The sequence below is a fragment of the Colletotrichum fioriniae genome (genome assembly GCF_027942845.1).
Source record: "Colletotrichum fioriniae strain IMI 355084 chromosome Unknown scaffold_14, whole genome shotgun sequence".
Taxonomy (NCBI): domain Eukaryota; kingdom Fungi; phylum Ascomycota; class Sordariomycetes; order Glomerellales; family Glomerellaceae; genus Colletotrichum; species Colletotrichum fioriniae.
Window position 1 is genome coordinate 909,973 of NW_027076850.1, and position 25,690 is coordinate 935,662.

General features: G+C 53.2%; 4 protein-coding genes across 4 annotated transcripts; 1 reads left to right on the forward strand and 3 right to left on the reverse strand.

The window, feature by feature from the left end:
• Positions 1–1,678: 1,678 nt before the first annotated feature.
• On the reverse strand, positions 1,679–4,150 carry PFK1 (6-phosphofructokinase, alpha subunit; the record flags this gene model as incomplete). Its single annotated transcript, XM_053194759.1, has 3 exons — positions 1,679–2,851; positions 2,907–3,371; positions 3,428–4,150. The coding sequence occupies 3 exons, from the start codon at positions 4,148–4,150 to the stop codon at positions 1,679–1,681; spliced, it is 2,361 nt and encodes a 786-aa protein (XP_053047928.1).
• Positions 4,151–7,129: 2,979 nt separating this feature from the next.
• SRB4 (RNA polymerase II mediator complex subunit) lies at positions 7,130–9,277 on the forward strand (the record flags this gene model as incomplete). Its single annotated transcript, XM_065758932.1, has 3 exons — positions 7,130–7,404; positions 7,530–7,864; positions 7,917–9,277. The coding sequence occupies 3 exons, from the start codon at positions 7,130–7,132 to the stop codon at positions 9,275–9,277; spliced, it is 1,971 nt and encodes a 656-aa protein (XP_065612455.1).
• Positions 9,278–10,254: 977 nt separating this feature from the next.
• N0V96_010407 (uncharacterized protein) lies at positions 10,255–14,627 on the reverse strand (the record flags this gene model as incomplete). Its single annotated transcript, XM_053194761.2, has 4 exons — positions 10,255–12,363; positions 12,414–13,197; positions 13,293–13,581; positions 14,306–14,627. 4 exons carry the CDS (start codon positions 14,625–14,627, stop codon positions 10,255–10,257), a joined length of 3,504 nt encoding a protein of 1,167 aa, XP_053047930.2.
• Positions 14,628–16,901: 2,274 nt separating this feature from the next.
• N0V96_010408 (uncharacterized protein) lies at positions 16,902–24,388 on the reverse strand (the record flags this gene model as incomplete). Its single annotated transcript, XM_065758933.1, has 12 exons — positions 16,902–17,273; positions 17,299–17,670; positions 17,726–18,345; positions 18,393–21,295; positions 21,350–22,848; positions 22,906–23,255; positions 23,312–23,552; positions 23,605–23,807; positions 23,859–23,924; positions 23,974–24,061; positions 24,119–24,175; positions 24,242–24,388. 12 exons carry the CDS (start codon positions 24,386–24,388, stop codon positions 16,902–16,904), a joined length of 6,918 nt encoding a protein of 2,305 aa, XP_065612456.1.
• Between the last annotated feature and the right edge of the window lie 1,302 nt (positions 24,389–25,690).

Below are 25,690 nucleotides of genomic sequence, written 5' to 3' on the forward strand. Positions count from 1 at the left end.
AAATCTCTCCTCCGAGCCTAGGGGAAACCACATTAAGATGGGGCCAGAACTACTCCATACTATCTCACAGCCTACAGGTGGTGCTTACTGAGCGCCCACCCTTCCCCACCATGCGAACGACCAGGTTCGCCCTAAACCTTGTGGCTTCCATTGTCAACTCTCCATGGACTCGTGCGATGTCTTGTTCCTTCAGATTCTGGGGGACCTTCGGTTTCTGGTTCGTGGCTGGAATTCAAGACGTGGAAAAACCATTACGCTGATTTCCCCCGGATTGCCCATACGAAAGACACAGACAATTTGGCCACATGCCTCCTCTCGCGTAGTAATCAACGGCCCCCAAATCGAATCATTCAGCCGCAGAGAGCCTGATCAGTGATTGTTCGCTGCCGAGGGGGCGAAATAGAGACAATCTTTGCTTTTTTGCTCCCCTCCAAATCCTCAGCTTCTCGTTCATTCTAACTGAAAACCGGGAATTCCTCTGACGCTTTGCAACTATGGTCAGAGATGGACCGCTGTGCGCTCAGCAGCGGCTGATCATTGCTCATTGAGAACGGGAGCCAGTCAAATCACTTCACATCACATCAACACCAACCGCCACCCCCTTGTCACTCTTCTTCTGACATCAGCCCAGCGCAGCATTCACCAACTTACCCAGGTAAGCTTATCTATTGTGGCATCCGTATTTCAACCCTTTTCCAAACGGGAAGGATCCCCCCTCCCGTCCGTTCTCTAGAGGTGTGTATGCGACTGTGAATGAGGTCCATTGGAGCCCACGGGCCATTGACTGCCGTCGCCATGTGACCAATGTTAACCCGTAACCTGCAACGGGGTATATTTCGGTTTGCCCCCGACTCCGGGAGATTCAGGTTTCTTGGAGATGACGATTCGGACTGTATCCGGATGAGAGATAAGCAGATAGATAGGCTATCATAACCTAGACTCGTCCGTGAGCCAACCTCGACCAACCTGTAAGTGCCTCGATGAAGAAACCGCTCGCAGGGATCAATGCGCTTCTCTAAAAGCTCGCCATCAGAAGGCTTCCAGGATCCGGGATTCGATAAATGGGACGAGAAAAGCGCGGACGAGAGAGCTCATGGTTCGTCCGAACCGAGCCATATTCGTTCGCCGTCCATATCCCGTCCATCTTGTCTATAGACTATTGTTACGTACCTATCTACGGATTAATATAGTGTATCTGTACCCGCACACCCACCATCGTTCGGACTGATTCTCCACGCCTCGGACTTGGGACGGGCGGCCGTTGAGACTAGTCTCTGGACGACTGTGAGGTTCTAGACCACGCTTCCTAGGGGCGGAGATGTTGCCCCGAAACGGGGTTCGATACTCTTTCGCTCTACCATGTCTGCAAGGTTACAAGGTCGAGGGGCCAGACGACCGGGTCACCTTGAAGACGGAAAAGTTCAAAATCCCACTCCAGCCAGTCTCACTCTCATGGGTCATGCAATGCGGGGAGGGGTGCGATATCGTCTAGTCTAATAGAAAATGCATTTCATCAAGATTCCCTAGGTAATAATCAAAGCCAAACCCCGACGCGCCACATCTCCCCAGCTTGAATCAAGTAGCACCCGTTCCTTTCCCATTGTATTGAGTTTTTTCTCCTTGTATTAAAGCAGCGCCTATTCGCTTGCACCTTGCACGTCGCCTCTTGCGGCGACTTTTAATCGTCGAGGCCTCTCTTGACGTCCTTTGCCTTGAGGCCGGTGATTGGCTTCTCCGGTGTGTGGTGGAGAGGTCTGCCGGACAGCATGTTGACCACGTCGCCCATGTGCGCCCAGTGAACGTTCTTGGGCCGACGGTTCTTCCAGTCCGTCTCGTGGTCCTCGAGATCCCAGATGGGCGTAAAGGTAACGCTGGCACCCTTGATACCAATGACAGAGGCGCTCATGGGATCCCTCTTACACCTGTTATGCGACTTGGGACGGAATTCCTCGAGGTGCTGCATGCACTTGATTGCCAGTCTGACGGCACGACATCTGTCCATGGGCGAGGGAACGCCACCCTGCTGGACGTGTCCGGGGATACTGTCGCGGGATTCGAATCGGCCGCGCGCCTCCTTGCGGATGATGTCCGCGATGAGCTTGGCGTTGAACACATCGTCGGCCTTCTCGTTGATGAGGATCAAGCGTCCAGACGACGACTGGCCCTTGTCCTTGGAGAAGATTTCGCGGAGATGGCGAACGTCTGCGGCCAGCATTTCGAGGTCCATACCCTCCTCTGGCGTATAGACAGCGCTCGCACCGACGCTGAGGCCGGCAAGAGTCGCGATATATCCAGACTTGCCGCCTTGTGTCTCAACGACAAACACACGGCGACGCGTGGCGGAAGCGGATTGCTTGATCTTGTCGCAGTACTGCACGAGCTCGTTCAAGCAAGTATCGGAACCAAGAGAGTATTCTGATCCAGGAACGTTGTTGGAGATCGTAGCTGGCAGGAGAACCATGGGAATGCACAGAGAGGGGTAGAGCTCTCTGGCCTTGCGCAACTGCGAAACGGCGTGGTAGGCCTCGAAGCCACCGACGAGGAACAAACCATCAAACTCGTACTTTTCAATCAGGTTGGCGATGAGCTCCATGCCCGACTCTGCAGGGAGCTCTCGGTTGGTACCGATTTCTGATCCTCCCTTGCTGGCCCAGCTGTCAACCTCAAGCCAGTCGAAAGGTCGCACGGCTCCGACGGGCTTATCGCCATGATGCCTAGCGAATCCGGCAAAGCCATTGTGGATGGCGACGGGCTCATGGCCGCGCGAAAGACAGTAAGCAACACCAGCGCGCACAGCAGCGTTCATACCACCAGCAGGGGCGCCGACGTTGATGAAGCCAATCTTCATTCTCTGCGAGATTGTCAGTTTCTCTTTTTCTCTTGGAATCGAAGCTAACTTCACAAACCTCCTTCTCCGGCAGATGGTGGTCATCTACTCTGACGTTTGTGGTCATCATGTAAGAGCTGAACATCTCGGCAAACTCAGTGTCGCGGAGACCCATTGCCTTTTCGAACTGCTTCTCGTCAACCGCCTTCGCAACCTCCTTGGTATCCTTGACAGCCTGCATCAGCGGTTTGCGGCAGATTTGGTTTTCGTTGATGGCGATGAAGCAGGTCTCGGTCTCGGGGGTAGCCTCCAGAACGGCCTTAACAGCCTCCACACCTTGGAGGGTAGCCAACATTCTGTCGTAGGCAACGGCAGTACCGCCACGCTGAACGTGACCGAGTGTTGTAATGCGGGTGTCCAGAGCAAGCCCGTTCTTGTCTGCGAGCAGATCCTTGACCATGTCGGATGTGATCTTCTTGCCGTTGCTGTCGTTGGCGCCCTCGGCAATGATGACAATAGTCTTGCGCTTTCCAAAGCTTCGGTGCTACAGCCTGTCAGCGTCGTCTTGGCTACTGCTGGTGCTAGGATTTCCAGTCTTACTCTTTTTACAATATCACACATTTCTTCCTCCCAGTTCTCCTCCCTAGGCTTCTCAGGGATGAAGATAAAGTCGGCGCCTGTCGCAACACCGGCCATAAGAGCCAGCCATCCGCAATGGCGGCCCATGACCTCGATAACAAAAGCTCTCGAGTGGGACGAGGCGGTAGCTTCAATGTAGTCGACCATTTCGCAAATGCGCTCGAGGGCAGAGTAACATCCAATGGTGGCATCGGTGCCAGACATGTCATTATCGATGGATCCAACCAAACCGACAATGTTGAGGTGTCTGTAGGGGTCAACCTGCTCCTTCTTGAGCTGGCCGGAGGAGACGAGCTCCTCAATTAAAGAAGGCCATTCGGCGCGGAACTTGTCAGCACCAGTGAGGGAACCGTCACCACCGCAAATGATCAAGGCATCAATTCCGTTGAGAATCATGTTCTTGGCAGCAGTCAAGCGGCCGGGTCGTTCGTAGAAGGCCATGCAGCGGCGGGTTCCAATCAGAGTACCGCCTTGGCCAAGGTAGTTGCGCACATCACCCCATTCTGCCTTTTTGATTTGGTCTCCGCCTACTACCAAGCCTTCGTATCCGTCATAGATGCAGTAGGGTTCGCATCCCATGTGAAGTGCGGTTCGGACTACGGCGCGGACTACGCCGTTCATGCCTGGGGAGTCACCTCCCGAGGTCATGATGGCAATCTTCTTCTTAGCAGCCGTGGGAGCCATGGCTACGGCGGAGAGTAGTTGGGGTGGTGATGTTCGTAGGTGGTCGGGACTTCGGAGTCAACGGGAGGAGGGAGGCGGAGGAGGGCGGAGGTGACCGTATACAGGGTCTGAAGGTCCGTCGGTCGAGGTTTGGTGTGGAGGGGATACTCTACGGAGCTGGAGGTAAGATGTTCAAGGGATGATGGTACGAGCTAACCGGCCGTGTGCGGAATCAGGGAGGGAGAGTGAGTAGGAATGTGAGGCAGAGAAGATGGGGAGGGAGAGAGAGGGAGAGAGGATAAGATCATGAAGTTCCAGGCGAGACGAGGCAGGCGCCAAGTGCTTGGAAGAAGCTGTGTGGTGGTTGGAGCTTGGACGTGGAACAGGAATAGGTCGAAGGGGGGGGAAGCTGCGAGACACACTTGGCCGGGCTTGGGGACGGAGGGGGACGCCGCAGAAAAAAAGGCCGTTTGGTGTGCCAGATAATTATAGCGTGGGACACCTCACGCTTCGCACTGCGCAAAGAAGACGAGACAGGTTTAATGGCGGGGGACCAAGTTCGTCGGAGCCACTTTGAAGCACCCGCACCTCGAAAAAATAGCAGAAAAATTACACGCGGAACGGGAGGGGGTAACTTTCCAGGTTACCTACCTTAGGTACCTTACCACACTGGACCTCACCTCAGCTCACCACATGTAGGTTCCCTACCTACTTAGGTACTTACCTTGAGGTAATCCACCCATGATTCGACCCCTCCATCCTCCCCCAACAGTGAGCCCGCGCAGTGACGTTGAGTGAGGTGCCCTCCAAAAACAACCCGCCCAATTCTTATCGGGTCCTTATCTTGGCGCGGGGGAGCTTCAGGTCAGCCAAGCCCACCTCACAGAATTAAAACAGTCCAAAAGCCTCAGAGACCGCACAGCATCGTCACAGGAGCAGGGCACCAGTGTCACAGCGAGCCTATGGGAAACCGTTCACGTTGCTGAATTAGGAACGATGCAACGGTCTTACTGGCCAGCCCGGTTACAGTGGACTACCTAACCTAAGGTACCTTAGGTACTCGATGTTTTTCTTCAGCTGAACCTGCTGGAGGGATTCGATCAGCGATGTGTTGCAGAAGCTTCTCCAACCGCAACCGTCTACATTGGCGCTGTCTGTCTACCTAACTTGGGATGGCTGGCTTAATCGCTCATTTGCTGCGACAATAGCAGTGTGTCAAGCTATTTCGCGCTACACCCATTGGTGAGTGAGGGAAATACTGGGAATATTACGACTGGAGTCTCAATCCGTCGACTGACTGGTGACTGGTCTCCGTCGTGTGTTTTTTTCTCGCTCTTACTCCGGTCGCCGGTGAGGGGTTTTAAACCACCAAGCAAGGTTCACTCGGCCTCTTCCAGCGTCCCATCTCGGGCTTATTCTGGGCTCCTTGCACAAGTCGCACCAAAATCCACCTCAGTTGCCAGGTCCAGACTTGCACCAAGTTACCAATGGATCCTCCCAAAATGCCCCTCCATCGAGCTCCAGTGCGGGGCAGGCCGACGGCCGGTGCAAGGACTCGATGAGAATGTCAGGCAATCCATGAGGTGGGGGCTTTGTCTGCACGCCTCTCTGTAAATTTGCTATTAAAGTCAACAACATTATAGAAAATCTTACCAGCGTATGATCACATGCTATCGTCTAGGTATAGCGAACCTATTTCCTATATGCCCGCTTACTCACAAGAGCGCTCCATGTTGGTTTATTAGACTGTGCGCCTATATTCCTAGCTCTATCCAAACTGCATTCATTCCTCTTGTCACTCGGTCCATAAGCCATTGACTCGCTCCCAGTGGAGGGCCGGACTCTCGCAGGGATGCAAGGATTAACCTCCGAAGTCCCGGCGACGGCGACAACGGTGAATCTTTCAGATCAACATATCAACTCATAAGTCGTCCGACACCTATACTCATCCAAAGTGGTGCAACCAGACATCACGACATCATCAAGGCGAACTCGAGATATCTCGGCCTCGCTATTCAGCAGTCTCGCCGAACCTTTCATTTCTACCATCACGACCAACGTCACGGCTGAACATTGTGGTGAGATAATGAGGACTTTGAGCTGTAAACAATCCGGAATCACGCAAGATCAAGTCCACCTCATTTTCGTGTTCTTCACCCATGAACACTGTGAATCGGACGTCATCAGGTGTGGAGTTGCTGGGTTAGCATCGCCCGCATTGAGTTAAGTTCAATCGTCGACTCAGAAATGCCAGTCGTCAGTCAGAGTCGACGGCGATCACACACACTTACACAGCACAAATCATACTAGAGTCCAAAATGCAGCGTCTCTATCTGACAGCGAAATCTGAATTAAATTTCTAGATCAGTTGGGTCACCCCCCGGGAAAGCCGAACCACGGTCGCGCAGGAATGCCGAAGTGACATGCTTCCGATCTTCCCGCCGTTGGTATGTCTTAAACCTACAGAGTAGTGACTCTGCAATGAATCTGCCATGAGATCCCGAGGTCCCATTATCCGATCGGTCCTGTCATAGACTATGCGATGGCAATGAGTATTCTCATGACTGCTTGCAAGCCCATGCTATGACATCAGGCACCTTTTAGATCTCGGCGCATCCTATCGAGTAAAACTGGTAGCTAGATTAGGAAACTATGAGTATGATTCCTTCGAGTATGATCCAAATTCGAGAGGTGCGGCCGCCACGGCTTATTGAAAGTGAGTTTAACTCGGTCACGCTCGGTGAGTTGGCGGCTTCACCGAAATTGCGCACCCTTTGGTCAGTCGGTGGAGCTTGGACCGGCTCGGTGGCTCCAACCAATCCATAGCTCTTGCTCTCATTCAACCACCAGCCTCGCACTACTACGTACAGCCTCACCACGATTCGAGACGCAAACTTCCCTCCACGCCATGCAGCGCACGTTATAGTTTTCTGACTCCACAAACTTCGAATCTTCGGAAACACCCATCAAAGATCGACGCGCGACCCCGAATTGCCCGCCATGGCGTCGGGCAGCTCCATGCCCTTCTCTTCCCTCCACCCAGTACCCACGGGCGATCGCAAACCAAAAAGCCTCGGCGAGTTTATTGCCCGCGTACAGGCGGAGCGCGGCTTTCGAAACGTCACCGAGGAAAGTCTAAAGGAGGAGGTCGAGAATAAGAAAAATGGCGTCGGCGAGGTGAAGGAGGAAGACACGACAATGGTCGAGGGAGACGATGAGGACGAGGAACCACTAGATGCCGGCGCCGCGCGGATGGAAGTGCTGAGGAATATTGAGTTGGTTCTACCTAAAAGAGATTCTACTCTCTCAGGAATGATGGCTAATTGCGAGCCGCCAGTACCGCGCAAAATGCTGCCCTAATGACCCTCGACTTCATCTCATTACTACTCTCGAAAGAAAGCCCTGCGCAGGCAGGTGTCACTCTCTCCCAGCAACTGCGCGACTGGACCGGGATAGGAACCCTCGGTATCGCGAAGCGCGAAGATAACGAAGAACAGAAGCAAAGAGACGCCGAGAAAGCAAAGGACAACCGCGACGTGTCTCTAGGTTGGGCTTTGCTCGATATCGAAAAGACAAAGGAATCGGCCGACAAGGCGGCAACCCATTTGAGCAAGGAAGTGGAGCGTGAAGCAAAGTACTGGAGTGAGGTACTGTCCGTACACCAGGCTGGATGGTCCATGTGCAGGCTGCCTGCGGAACGACATACCCTCGGCGTCAGATTCGGGTTCTCAGAAGGTAAGCGCCCTCGTCCCATTCCCGAGTATCGAACAAAGCTGACCATGCATAGCATCACCTGAATTCAGAAATAGCAGTCTCGCGCCATTGCGACGCGGAGATGACGGCTCAGCGCTTCTCCAGCACGGCCGCGTCGGATCCGGCTGTCAACGTCTCGCCATCACCGTGAGCAGATCAGGCGAGCCGAGTGGTCGTCTTGCTGTTGGGGCCTCCGTACCGGACTCGGCTTTGCTACCGGCTCGCGTCCTCGAGGCCCGTAACACCATCTTTGCGCAAGAGCTCTGGCATGAGCTCCATCGTGAAGCACACTCTCTCGCCTCGTATGGAGTCCGCGCGGATAACAACTCCATCAACTTTCACCCCAGCTCGGGACCAAGTTTGACGCTGGAGCTCGAGACCCTCGAGGATAGCGCCGCCACCGTCGGCGCATCGCCTGACAACGTCCTTGCCGAAGCAACGCATCTCGGTCTGCACATCCTCCTCAGCCACGCTCATCGCCTAAATGAGCTACAACGACTGCGGCCAACGCCCCCTCACCAACGTCGCAACCAAACACAAAACCAGTACCACCTCCTTAGACCCATCATCGCCAAAATCCTCTACGACCGCTCCGTCGAGCAGGTCACCAGTTTCGCCGGCGACCTCACCCGCGTACTACGACAAGCCGGCGTCGACGCCGCCTCCTTCACCCTCAACACCCCTCCCTTCCCGACCGCCGAGTTGAAAAACACATCGGGTGGTGCCTCCAATCGGCCCAACGCCTCACAAGCACTCACAAACATGCTCACATCCCCAGCAGACTTCCAGATCGAGCTGACCCTGACCCCGACCTCCCGCCTCCAGATCCGCGGCCGCACATTCCTCCTCCCGCTGACAACAACACAATTCCAACTCCAACTTCTTCCCAACGTAGCAGCAGCAGCAGGAACAGCAGCAGAAAGCGAACCGTCAAATGGCGAGCAACAGCCCGCGCCGCCACCGCCAAACACCCTGCAGTCCTCCTACCCGCCTTCCCGCGACCCGTACCCAGACATAGCCTCCGTCCAGCTCTATATCACAAACGCGGCAGCCCATGCACTCACAGACCACGCAATGTCCCTCATTCCGCCGCCGCCGCAGCCGTCCAACCCGTCTACGCCCCCCTCGGAACCCGCCCCCGCGGAGTGGATAAAATCCGTCCGCGGCACCGCCATCCGCGACATCGACACGGAAACGCGCGAGATCCGCTTCGATATCCTCAACAGCGGCCCCGATAACCGGCCGACGCTGCAGATTGGCGCCGCCTGGCGCGCGGGAGATAAGCCTCTCCTGCAGCGCTGGTCTTGGGCGGCTGGTGGCGACCCGTCGTTATCTTCGTCACAGCCTCACGTCAGTGACATTGTCGCCGCTGTCGTCCAGTCCAGGGAGGTTTAGGAGACTACCCTGGTTCGTCTGAGTAGGGAGGAGGTCAAGGCTTGGTTCAAAAACAGGGAAAATAACGAATGAAGGGAATGAAGCGTCTCCACGTGTTTCAGCATCATCGGAGAGGCTGTTCTCGACGAAATTATACTGCCCGGTGTTACTAGTAGTCTTGTCATCTATCTATGCGAGGGGGCAATCAGCCAGAGGATGCCTGGTGGTAACGAGGCCAAGGCAGGGTGTTCAGCCTTGTTCACTATCATCAATACCAAAAGTCATTTACAACATATTTCATATCATGATGCTTCTCTAATTCTGTCGGCCTTCTTACTGGGCTAGCCTTCACAATTGATGAGCGATTGCGTGTCGTCGGCCAACAGAATTGTTGATAGTAGCCCGTATACATCACGCCCGTATTTGTTGCAGGCCATACACAATTCATGATGAGCAATTGGATTGGTGATCTCTATCGATCTAGCTAGTCGTCCTTCCTGTTTCCGTGAACGATCTTCGCATGCCAAAGGCAGCCGTATCATCCCGAGCCTAGCCATGGCCCTGTACCTGTACCCTGGACGCCTCATGGGATTTGTGACGACAAAAGAAAAGAAAAAGAAAGATGGGGCGACAGGAGAAAATATGTCCTTTCCCCCCTTTCCCATTCTAGTCACATTTCCGTGGTGTTGGCTGTGAAGCCTATTTTCTGTGCCCATGTCTTCGTCATGGGTATGCTTTCCCCCTTCCCTTGTTTCCTGTTCACTGTAGTGATGCGGATGCAATAAAATGCCAGTCGTAAGCGATTCGTAATACCTCCCCCCGAAACCATTGATTAAAAAATGCCTCCTCCGCCTCGCAGGAATAACGAGATCTGGTGCGAAAAGGTCACTGAAGAAATTAACTTCCGATCCAGATCGTCAGAGATTGTGTTGTGAACCTCTACAAACGAGACTTGGAACTGGATTTCGAAATCGAATGTAGATCGGTCGAATCCTCTCTCAAAGATTGAAAAGGAAACGCAGTTCAGTCATGCTGAGGCCAGCCAACTTAGCACCCTCACGCTCGTCCAAAGCGGCGTCCACCGTCGCCCTTTTCTTCTCCTGAAGCTGGACGATACGATCTTCAACCGTTTGCTGGGTCAGGATTCGGTGCACCTTTACAGGCTTCTGCTGGCCGATGCGGTGGGCTCTGTCAACGGCTTGCATCTCAATGTACGGATTCCAGAAAGGATCCATGATGATGACCTGCGAAGCCGCGACAAGGTTAAGACCAGCGTTTCCGGCGCGCAGCGACACCATCATGACCTTCATGCTCGGGTCGTTCGAGAAAGTGAAAGCAGTGTCATCACGCTGTGCCATCGACATCTCTCCTGTGTAGCGGCAATGCTTGATGTTGAGACCTTGCTTTCTGATCGCGACCTGCAAAAGATCCAGCAGCATAGTCCACTGGGAGAAAATGATTGTTTTCTCGCCTGTTTCCTGAATCTTCTTGAGAAGATCCACACAAGCTCTCGTCTTGGAGGAAGCAAGCCAATGGTGACTCAGGTACTTTGTGTAGTCCTGCCAGGCACCAGCGTTCTTCTTGGCATTTTTTCGAAGCGTTGCCAACTGGCTGCCCTTAATCTTCTTCAGTCTCTTCTTTGACTCCTTACTTGAAGACTTTGCAGCCTTCATTTTTCCCTTCGACTTCCTCTTCTTTCGCTCAATCGCCTTGGGCTTTGGCGCAGGAGACCCTGACAACTCGTCCTCATCATCACTAATGTTAGCGTAAGCATCAGGAACGACGAAGCCTTTAAGGTTGCCATTCTTATCGGCGTCATCTGCATCGGCATCGTCTTGCTCCTCTTCCTCTTCCTCATCATCATCGCTACTCCAAACAGAGCCGTCGGACTCTTCATCTTCAGAGCTTCCGCTAGCAGCTTCATCAGGCATGTAGACCTTCTTGAACGCCGAAAAAGTGATTACGTTCGTCGGGTCCAACGCGCCTCTGCAGACAGCGCACTTGACCTGGCCTTCGTCTTCGCCATTTCTAATGTTCTCCCGCCTAGCGTTGTCAACGTGCTGCTTGAGACAGCCAGCACAGAGTTCGTGCCCGCAGGGCAGTGGAATAGTCGGGTCGGGCATCATGTCGTAGCAGATTGGGCACTCAAAGCCCTCATTGATGGCGTCGGCGCTCTCGAGAGCGCGAGACTTCTCAGTCAGGCGTTGAACAACAGCTATAGATAGAGTTCTGACGCGACTAAGCATATCGTCATCGACTTCAGGCACTGCATCGTCTGCTTCAAGAAGCAAATGCGGGTGACAGCAAGTCTGGCGGAGGCGGAGAAGTAACACCAATACATGAGAATAGTGCTTGCCCAAAGTACCCTTTCGCAGGTACTTGTTGATCTGAACCTGCGACTTGGTCTCTAGATCAGTGTAGAACTTGCGCTCGTCCTCGTCCAACTCTGCGTAAACCACCTCCTCGGTTTTCTCTGGAAGTTGCAAAATGGGCTTTCCATCAATTTGCGAAGTCTTGGTTCGGCGTAAAAGAGTCGCCTTGAGCAGAACTTGCAAGTTTCTCATTGCTTGGGCCTGAGGGTCACCTTTCTTCCCGAAGAGCACCCCAAAGGCGCCACGGAACTTAGACCAGTCACTGTATGGCTTGATTCTCAGGAACCTGTAGAGAGAATAGAGCTCGTCGACGCCGTTCATCATCGGTGTACCGGATAGGCACCAACGATACTCGCTTTGCAGGTGGGAAGCGGCCCCAGCCGCCTGCGCCTTGTGATTCTTGATCTGTTGGCTTTCATCCAGAACGATGCGATAAAACTTCGAGTAATCTGGATGGAACAGGGAGACAGAGCTCGCCAGATTGGGGTCGGTCTTGGTCAACGCAGGACGTCCGTCCAAGTCCTTGAGCCAAGCAGCATACTTCTTCTTGTCCGAGACGAGGGTCCCATAGGTGGTCAGGACGACATCGTACTTCATCAACTCTTGGGCTGTCGTCTTCTGAGTACTGTGATGAATGTATACAGTCAAGGCATGAGGCAGGCCACTCTTGAGCTTCTTCTTGATCTCATCTTCCCACTGCCGAATCAGGGACAGCGGGGCCACAATCAACGTGGTCTGTAAGGGGGAGTTAGCAGCATATGAAAATTGATTGGAAGTAAACCTACCTTGCATGTTGGTTTGGTCGACTTTTGTGACACCATGAGGGATAGAACGGAAATTGTCTTTCCCAGGCCCATGTCATCGGCCAATATACCTCCCTTGTTAGTGCCCTTCTCTTGGCGCTTCATCCATGTCAACGCAACCCTCTGGTGCGCATAAAGAGGGTATCTCATAGCTTCAGGAGTTCCCTCCCGATCTTCCTCGGGGATATCCATGCCGGCGTGCACATTTCGCAAAAGTGCCTCCACTTCCTCTTTGGATCTGCGAGGGTCATTGTTAATGTCCTCCATCAAGGAGACAACGCGAGCATCCAGCGGGTTTCCGGAGCCGTCGGTCAGGTCCATGAAGTTGTAGTTGTTAGCTCTGTTGATCACATCAGAGGTGCTTAGAGCAGATCTGTTGCCAAAAGGATATCCGTTCCGGTTGGCTAGCTGACGGTTCATCATCTGGCTAGCCGGCGTGAAACCAAAGTTCATGTCTTCCTCGTCGATGTAAGAACCCGGCATCCGGGGCATAAAATCTCCGCCAGGGGTTGAAGCCATACTCGAAGAAGAGCTCGCGCTGGCATATCCCTGGGGAATGACATTATTGGGATTTAGACCGTTGGCATATCCAGTGCCATATACGCCTGGGAGATGATGGACCACGGGAGGATGTCTGGCGTCGTATGCATTGGCCTGAGAGAATTGACGGGGAGTGCGTGCCAGTGAGGCCATTCTACGACCTCGCTCCTGTGCCTCCGCTTGCTTTGAGCGCGATATGAATGATGTAGGTACATCATCATCGTCCCTGCCAGATTTGTTAGTCCTTGTATCAGAAAACAAATAGTCATTTGTCGCCCAGACCTAAGCCCAATCCAGCAGTGAAATATAATTTGTACTTACCCAGTAAGGTCGATGACATCAGACACATCGGTTGTGCGCTGAGACTTGTTCCGGCCTGAAGTGGCCTGGCCGAGAGACTCAAAGGCGGAACCAAATGCTCTTTTCCTGTTGAATGGATTGGTATGGCTTGCCGAACTACCTAGATTGGGCACAGGCGGTTCAAAATGGTTCCAGGAGGCCGAGCCGGCACGAGCGGAACCCGAGTTGGGCATGGCGAATGTGTCTTTCGAAGGTCCCTGGGAGGCGACCGCGTTTTGGGACCCGGAAGATGGTCTGTAAGGGACGTTGGCTGGAAAAATGTCAGTTTCACAGAGGTATTTATCAGTGTCCCATGTGACCAAGGTGCTAATAAATCAGGTAGGCTGAAATATGCCTAGATCGAAATCATGTTTGATCGTGGATAGGTGTGAGGGATGGTGTGGGATGGTCGAGACGGTAATAAAAGATCAATGAGAGACAGGTATTCTGAAGGCGGGAGGTTTTGATGGGGCTCCAGGTCAGTGTAGAGAGTTGAGTGAGGAATGAGTGGTGAAATATGAAAAGCTTAGATTATGATGTGGACCTGTGGAAGGCGTAGGAGGAAGAGGAAGGCGTCGACTAGGCAGGAGTAAGGCATGACTGGGTTGCTTTGGGAAGGCAGGAGCGGCACTGAGAATACTGCCTGCCTTACGCCCTCAGACCTTGGGCAGCCATGGACAGGAGAGCTCGATGTTTTCGTTACTTCTTGACAAGTCGATCAGGCGCTTGAGAAAACAATATCCTTCAGACAAGCAAACCTGAGACTGTCATTCCCATCGACCGACACCCTTGCCATGACCACCAAATGATGGATAGACAGGTCAGACTTCTGACCGTCCTTCCATCTTTGGCAGGCCAGTTGCTCGTACACTATGGCTGACTTCTTCACTTGAAGAATCTGGGGCCGAAATCGAGATAAGTCGCAAGTGCAAAACTCGAGCAGTTCGGGTAGGCTTCGCAATAACTCAGCAAATCAAAAGAGAATATCCACGTACCAACTCCCCAGCGGTCCCTAGCCGCTCTCATGTTTGCGTCTTCTCCGAATGTAGCGTCTCTCGTTGACTGTCGCGCAAAGTTCTTGGCCGCCCGAATCCGCTGTTCCAGTCGCTGCTTCTCGAGTGTCTTGCTTTCAATCGTCTTCGCAGCCGAATCGTATTCTCGAAGAGCCTTCTCGTAGTCTCGCGGATTCCCGTCGGCGAGAGATTCGGCGATGGCTTGTCGAAAGTCTCGTTCACCCTCGAGGTCCAGGAGTTCGTTGGCGAGGTTCCTGAGTGCCTCCTTGTCCCGGGCCTGGGTGGCAGCCGGGTCGTCGTCCATATTTGTTGGTTGCGCAAACGCAGTGTGAGTGTCGGTCGGTCGGTGGGATGCTGGGCAAGACGGCGGTGGCGGGGCGAAGTTTCCCTTTCCTCGCTCAAATGAGGCGAGCTGCAGGCGACGAGGTCAAAAGGTGTGTGGCGCGGTGCTGCAACATCTGCTGGGTGCTGGAGAGGTTTATGTTGTGCTGCAGCAGGCTGTCGGAGATGGGTCGGGAGCCGAAGTGGTAGAGGTACCGTGTGGTGTCGTCTGGAAGAAATCGGTCTCTGTCGGCAGAGTGAGTTGTGATGGAAATGGAAAGATAGTTGCCGCAGGGACTGAAAGAGCGACGATTGATTCGGCCTCAAGGACTGGGGGCAAGAGGGCCAAAGTCGTCGCTGCCTTCTCAATCTTTGTTCGATCACTGGTTGATCTGCTGAGTGAGAGTGATGAGGGTAAAGCATGAGGTCTGCAACATGTATGATCCAGTCGCAAGGAGATGGTACTTTTAGGCAGAGGCAGACTCTCGGTCCTGCTTGCAGTGGTGATTTCCCTATCTTATCGTAGCTTCCTTCAAAGTATTTGATGTCATGTCTGTCACCTGGAATAGCGCGACGCGTTAATTGGAGCGCGGAATGGACTTTGAGGCACTGTGGCATTTGTTGGCTAAATTTACAGTGTACTTCAAGGAACCCACAGAGCAGGTACGTACCTGGACTGCCCCCTGCCCCCCTCAAGCGTTTGCCTCTTAGGGAAAGTACAATGCCGAGTGTTTTCAAGGGTCCAAAGTTTTGGCCCACGCATGCGTAGATAGAAATTCAATTATTGCACTTTCCCCTTCCACCAATCCTACCATGACTGATTCGAGAGCCCCATCCCAGCATTTTCGGTGTGTGTCTTCTGTTCCATCGCCCTCTGATGTATCGGCCTAAGTAGAATGTCTTGATCCACCGGTCTTAACAAGGCATCCAATGAGTGTGCCCATCACTTGAACATGCTTGTCTTAGGTACTTTTCTGCAAATGAGACCTGCCCTGACGTTGTGAGGCTCTTCAGGCCAACGCTCAAGGACTAGCCTTTTTCAGAGAATGTTCTCTCGCATTTTCAGATCAGTTCACACATGGCCCAAGTATTCACTGAGACTCTTGGCTTATAGTCAATGTCATTACTCAACTTCTTCGACTCCTGACTTCACTTGAACATGTCTCGGTGACCCGGATACCTGCAGTCAGCCCCAGGCTGCAACCGCCTCCCATCTGTTCATTGCGATTATTTTTTGTCTCATCGGGCTCGCGTGAGGCACAGGCCGTTGTTTTACCACACCGTCGCATTCTGTCCATCGAATCTCTCGAAGTGTTGTTTGCTATTCATGAGCCTCGTGCTATGAGCCTGCATGCTTGCCCAGAATGCCTTATGGCCTAGAGGCTTGAGCAAATATCTAGCCCGATTCCTGCCTTGCAACCTTGCCCAGCCAGACTTTCGGCATGCGCCCCCTAGCTGGCAGGTCTCAACTTTACCATTGGGTGTATGATTGTGATTCGATAGACACAGCATGAATTCATTTATTTTCATGAAAGAACTCTTTACCACCGCTTCTCGACCATGCGGTCATATTGTTCAACGTAAACTACCACCGGCGTGTCGAGTATTGTCAATAAGCTGTGGCTTGGATTGTTCTTGCCACACTGCGACGCTTAGATTTCTTGACTAATTACCCTTTTTGATTAATGCTCAATAAAAATGAAGGTAGGTAAAGATATTTACTCAAGGTACTCATACACTGGAGCCTCACTCCTCGCTCGCTCCTTGATACAAGTACAGCCTTGGGTCATTTCCGATAGCCGGGATAGGACTGCTACTAGCTACAAGCACTTGGCAATTTCCTCTCACAGAGGCAACTTTGAAATGTAGGAAGACCGCCAGTTTCCGCCTAGATCTTGCATGAATACAAGACAGTCAATTATTGATCAAAAACGAGAAGCCGGCCCAGAAAACTAACTCTAAAGCGTTGATCTATCCGGTCCCTTCCACAAAAACACATCATTCCGCCCATGTGTATCCTCCCATTCACACACGCGGACGACCACAACCCCATTGTACGACTAGATTGGGCCACCTCACTCCGGTCCTTTCATTTCGTTCGGACCGCCACACACACCAGTCTTCTTAGGGAACTTGGCCCCCTCCTTGCCCTTCACCACTTGCCCCTGCTGGCAACGACACCAGCCAGGCCCCGAACAGACGTCTCCCCGAGAATCTCAAAGACGGAGACATCGACTCCCCCGGCATTGAGGAAAATCTAGTTCCGAACGCCTACAGCAACAAGGGAGTCGACGCCGTACGCGCTGGGCGCCCGCTCCGGATCAATCTCCTCCGGGAGGAGGGACATGGCCTTGGCCATCAACTGCACCAGGCCGGTGCAGATGATGACCGCGGCCGCCTCCGCCCCGGAGCACACGGCGAGCATCTTCTTGACGTCAGCTTCGCCGCTGGAGACGCCGCCATCATCACGACCCCCCTCCGGAGAGTAGATCGGCACGTCGACGATATTCATATACGAATAGAGCGCCGTGCGCGACCAAAAGGGGTCGCCGGGGTTGTTTTGGCGGATGAGGCCACCGGTGCCGACGCCCGAGACGATTTGCGGCTTCGTCTGGACGCCGGGGGTGACCTCCCCCCGTGATGGCCCGTTCCACCATCGTCAGGAAGTCCTGGTGCCGGATTCCGTAGAACCCAGCACCGCGGAGCTTCCCCAGGATCTCCTCGTCCTCCACCAGCATCCCGGCCTGGAGGACCGGACCGAGAGCCAGGGAGACGGCGCGAGGGAGAACCTGGGCGAGGGCGTCTTGAACGGCGTTGGCCGCCGCGTAGTTTGCTTGGCCCCGGTTGCCGATTATTCCCGAGGCACTCGAGAGGAAGAGGAACCAAGGGGCGGCAGCCGGGGTCGACGGGCCGGGGTCGGGTTTAGGGCGTTGGCCGAAGACTTGTGCTAGGTTAACAGCGCCGACTGCCTTGGGAGCGAAGGCGGTGTGCCAGTCGGCAAAGCTCATCTTCTCGAAGAGAGCATCCTGCTTTCTGTTAGTCTATGGCCAAATACGGGTCAAAGGAGGTGAGGAGACTGACTTGAATGACCGCGGCGCACTGAACAACGCCAGCGATCTTGCCCAGAGTCGGAGCGAGTGCCCTGAGTGCCTGAAGATCTGTGATATCCACCGCGGCTGCCGTGGCTTGGACGCCTGACTTGCTGAGATGATGAAGGAAATCCTGGGCATCCTGATTGCCACCAGATCTTGACAAGAACACCAGCTTCTTCGCACCATTGTCGGCAAGTAGTTTCGCGATGCTCCTTCCTAAGCCTCCAAGACCGCCAGCGAGAACGTAGGTGCCTTTCGAGTCGATGGCATCAGCAAGAGGCTTGATCTGTGTCTCTGTGGCCACAGGAACGAGGGTATCGCGGTCGGCTGTCATGGTGACAAGACCGTGGTAGGGTGCTTTGTCGATCTGCTTGAAAGCTCCTTCAAAGTTGGACATGGGGAATCGGTGGACTGGCTGGCACTGTAGGCTCGAGCTCTTGCGCAAGTAGTCAAAGGCAAAGTGATCTACCGTGGTGAAGAACTCCTTGATGAGGTCAGGGTCATCCTTCATGATGGTGGCAACGTCGAAACGCATGAACATCGTGGAAGTAACAACGGGACCTCTAACAGGCTTTCCAGTTTTATCGGAGAGCTGGAAAACGCAGCCAGCTATATTATTTTAGCTTCGCACCAGGTGAGGATATATGCTGACTTACATGACTTGACACATTTGAAATTGACGGCAGTGTGCTCCTGGGTGGGGTTGTAGACAATGTTGACCTTTCCGAATCGGAGAACATCAGCAACGAAAGACTCTCCGTTAGCGTCGAAGATATGATCCTCCGGAATGCAGTGAGCTTTGACGAGGGTTTCACGCTGGGCATCAGAGTCGCTTCCCAGAACCGTCGCAAAAACCTCGGCACCGATCAGGGTTGCGACGCGAATTGCAGCTTGACCGTAAGAACTTGCCCCAGCGTGGACCAGCAACTTCTTCTTCTTCGACAGTTTACCGACGCCGAGAATTGCATAATATGCAGCGATGAGGGCACTCGGAGTATACTGACAACACTCGAACGGCGGCGGCGCGGGCTTGACGAAGCCCTGGTCGACTCGATGAACCGTCTTGAAGGCGCCGGGGACAAGGGCCACAACCTGTTCTCCGCAGCGAATGTCCCTCACATCGCGGCCGACTTTGCTCACAATTCCCATGACATCAATGCCCAGTGTATCATCGTCAGTCCGTCCCATGGCGGTGTGAAGATCGGAGACATGCAAGGCCGCGCTGAGGGTCTGAATCTCGACTTCCTGAGGACCAAGCTTTGTAGGATACGAGGTCTTGACGAAGTGGAAGTTGTCATTCGAAATTCCTGGCCGACAGATCGCCATCTTGTAACCTTCTTTGCTCGATGAATGGTAAAAAACAGGCTTTTGGACAACCTCGATATGAGAGTCGTTTTCGATCATTCTGTTGAGCTCCTCCTGGGGCATCAATCTTGGGATGTAAAGATCGCCTCCTGCTTCCGCAAACTCCGCCTCCATTGATCCAGCCAAGATTGAAGCAAGGACAGACCACACAGTCTTGGGGAGGGTGGACGAAGTAAGTTGAGTAGCTCCGGCCAAGTCGAGAGTGACAATCGTCTTTTGCGGATCCTCGGACAAGATCGTGCGTGCAAGCGCGATGACGGGTGCGTTCTGTGGAATGGTAGGACGTCTGTTTGCGCCACGGGTAATCCACAAGAGGCTCTTGGCTGTGTTTTGGAGATTGTGGAAGTCACTGAACTGCTCGATCGTCCAGTTATATACAAAAGACTCGCACGCTTCGAGAAGTGCGATACAGATCTTGCCAGCAGGGTCGACTTCGTGCAAAAGGCCAGCGCTCACTTTGAATCCTTTGTCGGACAAGAGGTTACCGAGAGACGTGACAAAGCCATTGAGGGCTGCGTCGGCCGTGTCGGGCAAGACAAGGACGACTTCGGGTGACGAAACAGGGTCCCACGCGTCGGCAAAGAGATGAACCTCGAAATGCTGGTCCAGCATGTCGCAGCGAATGACATCGTCCGATTCGGGCTCAAAAGAAACCTGGAGCGAGGCAAGCTCGTCTGAAAGCTGCTGAAATCCGGACATTGAGTCGGTGGTAGTCGGGGTCATTGGAGGCGAGACCTCATTGAGCAAGAGCCCGTCCTGCAGCAGGAGCTGACTTGCTTCGATCAATTCGACGCTTGAGTTTCTGGCCGCGATGATGAGATTATAGCGAGCAGAATGTCCCTTGACAGCTTCCCAATCACGGTGCTCCAAGACCTTGACAGCCGGTGATTTCTCAAATGTCCGCTGCGTGATAGACAGTGTAGCGGCATCGGTGATGGTGAAGCGGGACAAAAGTAGCCTGTCGCCGTCCAAGAGTGTCTCCAGAACATGTCGAGCCATCTGCTCATCTCCACCACATTGAAGGACAGACAGAGATGGGTACTTGTGCGCCATAAGCTCTAGCATATGGGTGAAGTCTGCGTACATTGTCGCGGTGTAGTCCTCTTTCCATACGATATTGGAACAGAGATTGCGATGATTAGGAATGAAACCGCCGTCCTCGATTGAGGGCGCCGCCAAGGCAGTGAAGTGCAAGCCTTCAACAACGATGGACGGTGTCTCCCAATCATTGACATCAGCCACCATCACAATAGAGCCAGTGGCGTCACGAAGACCGTGTCTCTCTGCCGTAGCAAACCCGGTAAACTCGAAGCCGGCGCCATGGGGTGTATTCGCAGAAACGAAGATGCTTTCGATAGACGAAGGAACCATCGGCTTGCTATCGATGGCGAAGAGAGTCTGAAACATGGCATCTAGCGTGGCGGGATGAATAACGTGAGGATACTCAAAGTTTGCTGGCATCTTTGACTTCGTATCGGGAATGCGAATCTTGCTGACGCAGGAGTTCTGGTGAGTTGATATTGACGCGACGTTCTGGAAACAAGGTCCGTAGTTGAGACCTACGATATCCAGGATCTCGTACAGCTGTCGCGGAGGCATTTTCGTGGTGCATTGACTTTGGATCTTTTTGAACATGGCCTCGTTCTTGGTAGTGGATGACGGAATACCCCCAGCCTTTTGTCGAATCTTGATGCATCCGGCAGCATGTCGAATCCACGGGCCATTTTCTTGCTTTGAGTAAACAGAGAACTCCCACACTGGTTCAGCATTAAAGTTGGCATAGCATTGCTTCAGGTTGAGCGAGTACTCGAGACCGTAAGCCGTAGAAGGAATGATCATGGCTCTCTCGATCGTCAGATCGGTCAAGTGAAATCCCAAAACGTCCGTCACGCCATGAGAAAGCTGGCTCGCGGCTTCGAGAACCATGGTGACCATGCCTGCCGCCGGGTACACGATCGTCTTCTGAACTCGATGATCCTGGATCCAAGGGTTCTCAGATATGCGGAAGAAACCTCTCCAGCGCGGCTCGAAGGTGGTAGCATCGGGAGAGGGCGATCCGATGAGGTCTTGGCGGCCAAAGTTTCGGAAGCGATGCTCGGTACAGGTGTGTGACTCGTGCCAGAAGGTCTTGGAATGATTCCAGGGATAGGATGGTAGATCGACAAGCGTTTTGAATGTACGATTATCGGAGCCCCTAGCAAGTTATTGTGAGCAAGGTAGACAAAGTGTAAAGAAGAGACTTGCTTACTTGGAAATGACCTGAAGCATGTCAACAGGGTAACCGCGAGCCCAAAGCTCTCCAATCGCCTGGAGCGTCGTGGTTGCCGAATCCTTTTCGCGTTGCATGAGCGACAGATACGCCGGCTGGCTGCTAGGGCTATGTTCGGCCATAATCTCAGAGAGGGCCGATGCCAGCGTCGCGTGGGGACTCAGCTCGATCAAGAGATCCGGTCTGTTCTGAGAGTCCATTATAGCCTTGACTGCGGAAACGAATTGCACCGGCGAAACTAGGTTCTCAGCCCAGTAGAATTTCCCGAGGAGAGCATGCGGGTACACCCTACCCCGTACGGAAGAAAAGAAAGGGATGTTGCCAGTGGTGTCTTTTGGTCGGATAGACTTGATGCGCTCCAGGTAGTCCTCCTGAACCATGTTCATCTGCCTCGAGTGGTAGGCGATGTCCACATCCAGCACCTTGCAAAGAATCCCGCGCGACTTGAGTTCATCTCGCATGTGTAGAATATCCTCCAGTTCGCCAGAGATTGTAATCGAGTTTGGGCTGTTGATACAAGCAATCTCCAAATCGCCAGGATTCTGCCGACTCTTGAGGTAAGCTTGGACTTCATAGCAAGTCATCCTGACGGCACACATGGCTCCCTGAAGAAACGGCGCATAAGTCTTGAGAAGTTCAACGCTCTGACCACGGTGGTATGCCAATGCCCAAGCCGCTTCGCAGGTGATGGCATCACATGCGTACGCAGCTGCGATCTCTCCCGATGAGTGACCAACGACGCTGTTGGGAGTGATGCTACATGACCGCATCAAGTCGACCAGCGCCACCTGGATCGCTGTTGTTGCCGGTTGCGAAATCTGAGGCTCTTGAATGCGCGACTCTGGCTTGGGCCGCATAATTTCTCCGGTGAGGTCGAAGTCGTTATCGATCGTCTTGAGGTACTGTGCCGCCGCGTCAAGACTTTGCCGGAACGATTCGAAGCACATGAGCTCACGTCCCATCTGAGCCCATTGCGCACCCTGGCCACAGAAGACGAAGCCGAGCTTGAGCTTCGAATCACGGCTAGATCGAACAAAGCTAGACTCATCTCTGGCCATCAACTTCGCGATGAGATCGGCAAAAGAATTGGCCACAGCAAATCCTTTCCACTCCATTACCGAACGGCGACATCCCAGGGTGTATGCATAGTTATCGGCGTCTCTCTGATTAGCATCTGCGAGCTTCTCAACGTGATCAAGGTGCGTGTCCATTAAGCGAGACACGCCCTTACGCTCGTTCGAAGAGAAGACGAAAAGCTGAGGAGTCGAAAAGGCTCCCTGGCTCGCACTGTTTCCGTTGTCCTTGTTTGACTGGTTGTTGTCGACAACAGAATTGTGGTTGGCGGAGATGCCGCGCGAGGCAAAATACGCGGCTGGCTCATCGAGGACGGCATGGGCGTTGGTTCCACCAAAGCCAAAGCAATTGACGCCGATTCTTCGACTACCCTGGATAGGCCACTTGACCAGATCTGTGGGAACCTGCGATACTTATCAGCATGGATTAGAAGCAACATGTACGAGTGGATAAAGTCCTACCTTTACTTTCCAGTTCTCAAAGTCGATGTTGGGGTTCCCTTGCTCAAAGTTGATGTTCGGGGGTATCTGGCCCTTTTCGGTGGTAAGAACGCCTTTGATCAGGCCAGCGACCCCGGCGGCTCCCTCAAGATGACCAATGTTTGTCTTCACAGAGCCTACAAACACTGGGTTCTCGATCGACCTTCCGTCACTCAGAGTCTCAGAGATGGCCTTCAGTTCCCGGAAGTCACCAGCCTGGGTTCCAGTTCCGTGACACTCGACGAAAGCCGTCTGGTTCATGTCCAAGTCGTGCTTGGAGTAGAGAGATCGGATGTTGGCAACTTGGGCCTCCTTGCTCGGAAGAGTGATGCCTTGTAAAACCGTCAGAATTTTTTCCCCCAGTTCCCTCGCAACGTGGAATACTTACCTGTGGTCAGGCCGTCTTGATTTACGTGGGTGCCACGGATGACAGCTCGAATCGTGTCATTGTCTCGGACGGCATCTGAGAGCTTCTTCAAGACAACGAAGCCGATACCTTCCCCACGGCCGTAACCATTGGCACGAGAGTCGAAAGCGAAACATTTTCCGTCTGGGCTGAGAAAGTTGAGTGCCGTCATGGGCATCATTGTGTTGGGTGTGAAAATAAGACCAGCACCGGCAGCGAGGGCCTAGAGAAGTCAGCCTGCGAACTCCAAAATGACGGTGGTGGAGCACTAATACCATTGAACAGTCGCCAGCTCGGAGAGCTTGAGCGGCGAGGTGGACTGCAACAAGACTTCCACTGCAGCCAGTATCGATCGTCATGCTGGGCCCCTTGAAGTCGTACGTGTAGGACACGCGGTTTGACATGATGGCATTTCCAGTGCCTGTGGCGGCGTACTGGGGCTGCCAGTCCATATCTCTGAGGCAGATTTGTTCATAATCTAGGGGCAATCAGTAGGGCTAGGTGAGAGAGAAGCGAGGTATTGACGAACCTTTAACAAACGAGCCCACATAGACAGCTGTCGGGCTGCCTTTGACGTCTTCCATGCGAAGACCAGCTGTCTCAGATTAGCACGGAATCATTTGAGAGGTTGAGGACCACCGCACCATTCTCGAGTGCTTCATAGGAAACCTCCAGTAGGAATCGCTGCTGAGGATCAATGGCCTTAGCGTCCTCTGCCATGACGGAGAAAAACTGTAGAGAGTCAGAAAAGGTGATATCTCAACTGAGAGGTCGCTGATGGCGACTCACCGACGCATCGAAAGCTGCGACATCATCCTTGATAAAATGAGCTCCTCGGAACGAAATCTAGGTGTATCAGGTCAGTCTGAAGGTATCCCAAAATAATCTGGACAAGGTGAGATGAAGACGCACGCTGCCTTGACGATCACCGCTTGGATGATAGTAGCCATCAATGTTGAGACGATCTTTGGGGAATTCTGACCACGCCGACTCCTTCGCAACCAACATCTCCCAAAGCTTCTCTGGAGACGTCGCATTGCCGGGGAAGCGGCAGGCCATGCCGACGATGGCAATGTCTTCCATCTTGCCCGCCTCGACAAATTTCGCAACCAAGGTGTTGTCTTCAGTTGGAAGTATCGACAGACGAGGTGGTAGGAAGGGAGACGCAAAGCGAAAAGAATCTGACTGTACGAGGGCAGCTCAGACAACAGGATCTCGTCTCCTTTGCGACTGGGTCGATGAGTACAGAAGAAGGAAAGGGTATCAATCGGCTGGAAAAACAGGATGGAAAGGGAAGGAAGGAAATCTCTGAAGAATCAAGGTGAAGTTGGGTAGTTGAAAATCTTTTCCGCCACCGGACAGCTGACGGCGGGTGACCAAGGGGTCCCGGCCTTGATATTCAAATGTGAATATGATTTGAAGGTGAAATCGTGCTGCCTTTGGTGCCAGAGGCATTGCCAAGTCCATCCACTTATTCCACTCATATGCGGGAGCGGGAGCATACGGCATGAAGCTTAGAACTTCAAACCTGGCGGTCAACATCAATCCCTTGGTACAGGAATGGCTCTTTGTATGATATGATTGCCAACACGATTGCATGGACGTCACTCGATGTGATCAATGGTCTTTGTTTCTCAGGGACAGGGAATCTTAAACCAACCCTTGGGAAGTAGACATAATACCGTCTAACATAGAAGATATTGGCTCTGCGTATCAAAATCATGAGGGCAACTTCATCCGGTACAGCTCCTCCTCGTGCTGCCCTTCTTGGGTTGTGGTTCTTCAAAAGCATAGCCCACGGATATCAACGGCTTCTTGCAATTAGACCGACGAACAAATCAAGAGAAGCTATGAAGACGGGAAGAGGATAGAGCTAGTTGCTTGAAATAGAACGGGGATGGGGCGCAGCCCACTTTGGCATGCAATCAGCCCCAGAGGACCGCAAGAACATCTCCAACATGACATAAACTTGTGTACGTAGGAGAACAACAACGATCGATCCTGAAGTCCTTCCGCTGGACACTGGCATGGCCCATGAGGGTCATCTCTTTACCGCAGGTTGCAAACAGAACTTTTGAGGAGCACCGATGCTCCGACTCCAATGCAGCGGGAATGACGGGAGTAGCACATATTCCTTCCCTGGATCGATACAGTGTCAGGCTGGCGTGTGCTCCAATGGTTGATTATGGTTGTAGGACAACCGGTGGAAGAGATTTGGCCAGAAGATAGCTCCCGAGTCAGTGCCAACCTGTCACGATATTCGTGCTCGGTTTGCCACGACTCCTGATTGCCAATCGTGCCCTGTTCTTGGGGGCTGTACGGAGAGTTGACGGTATGACCCGGGCAGAGAAAATGCATGAC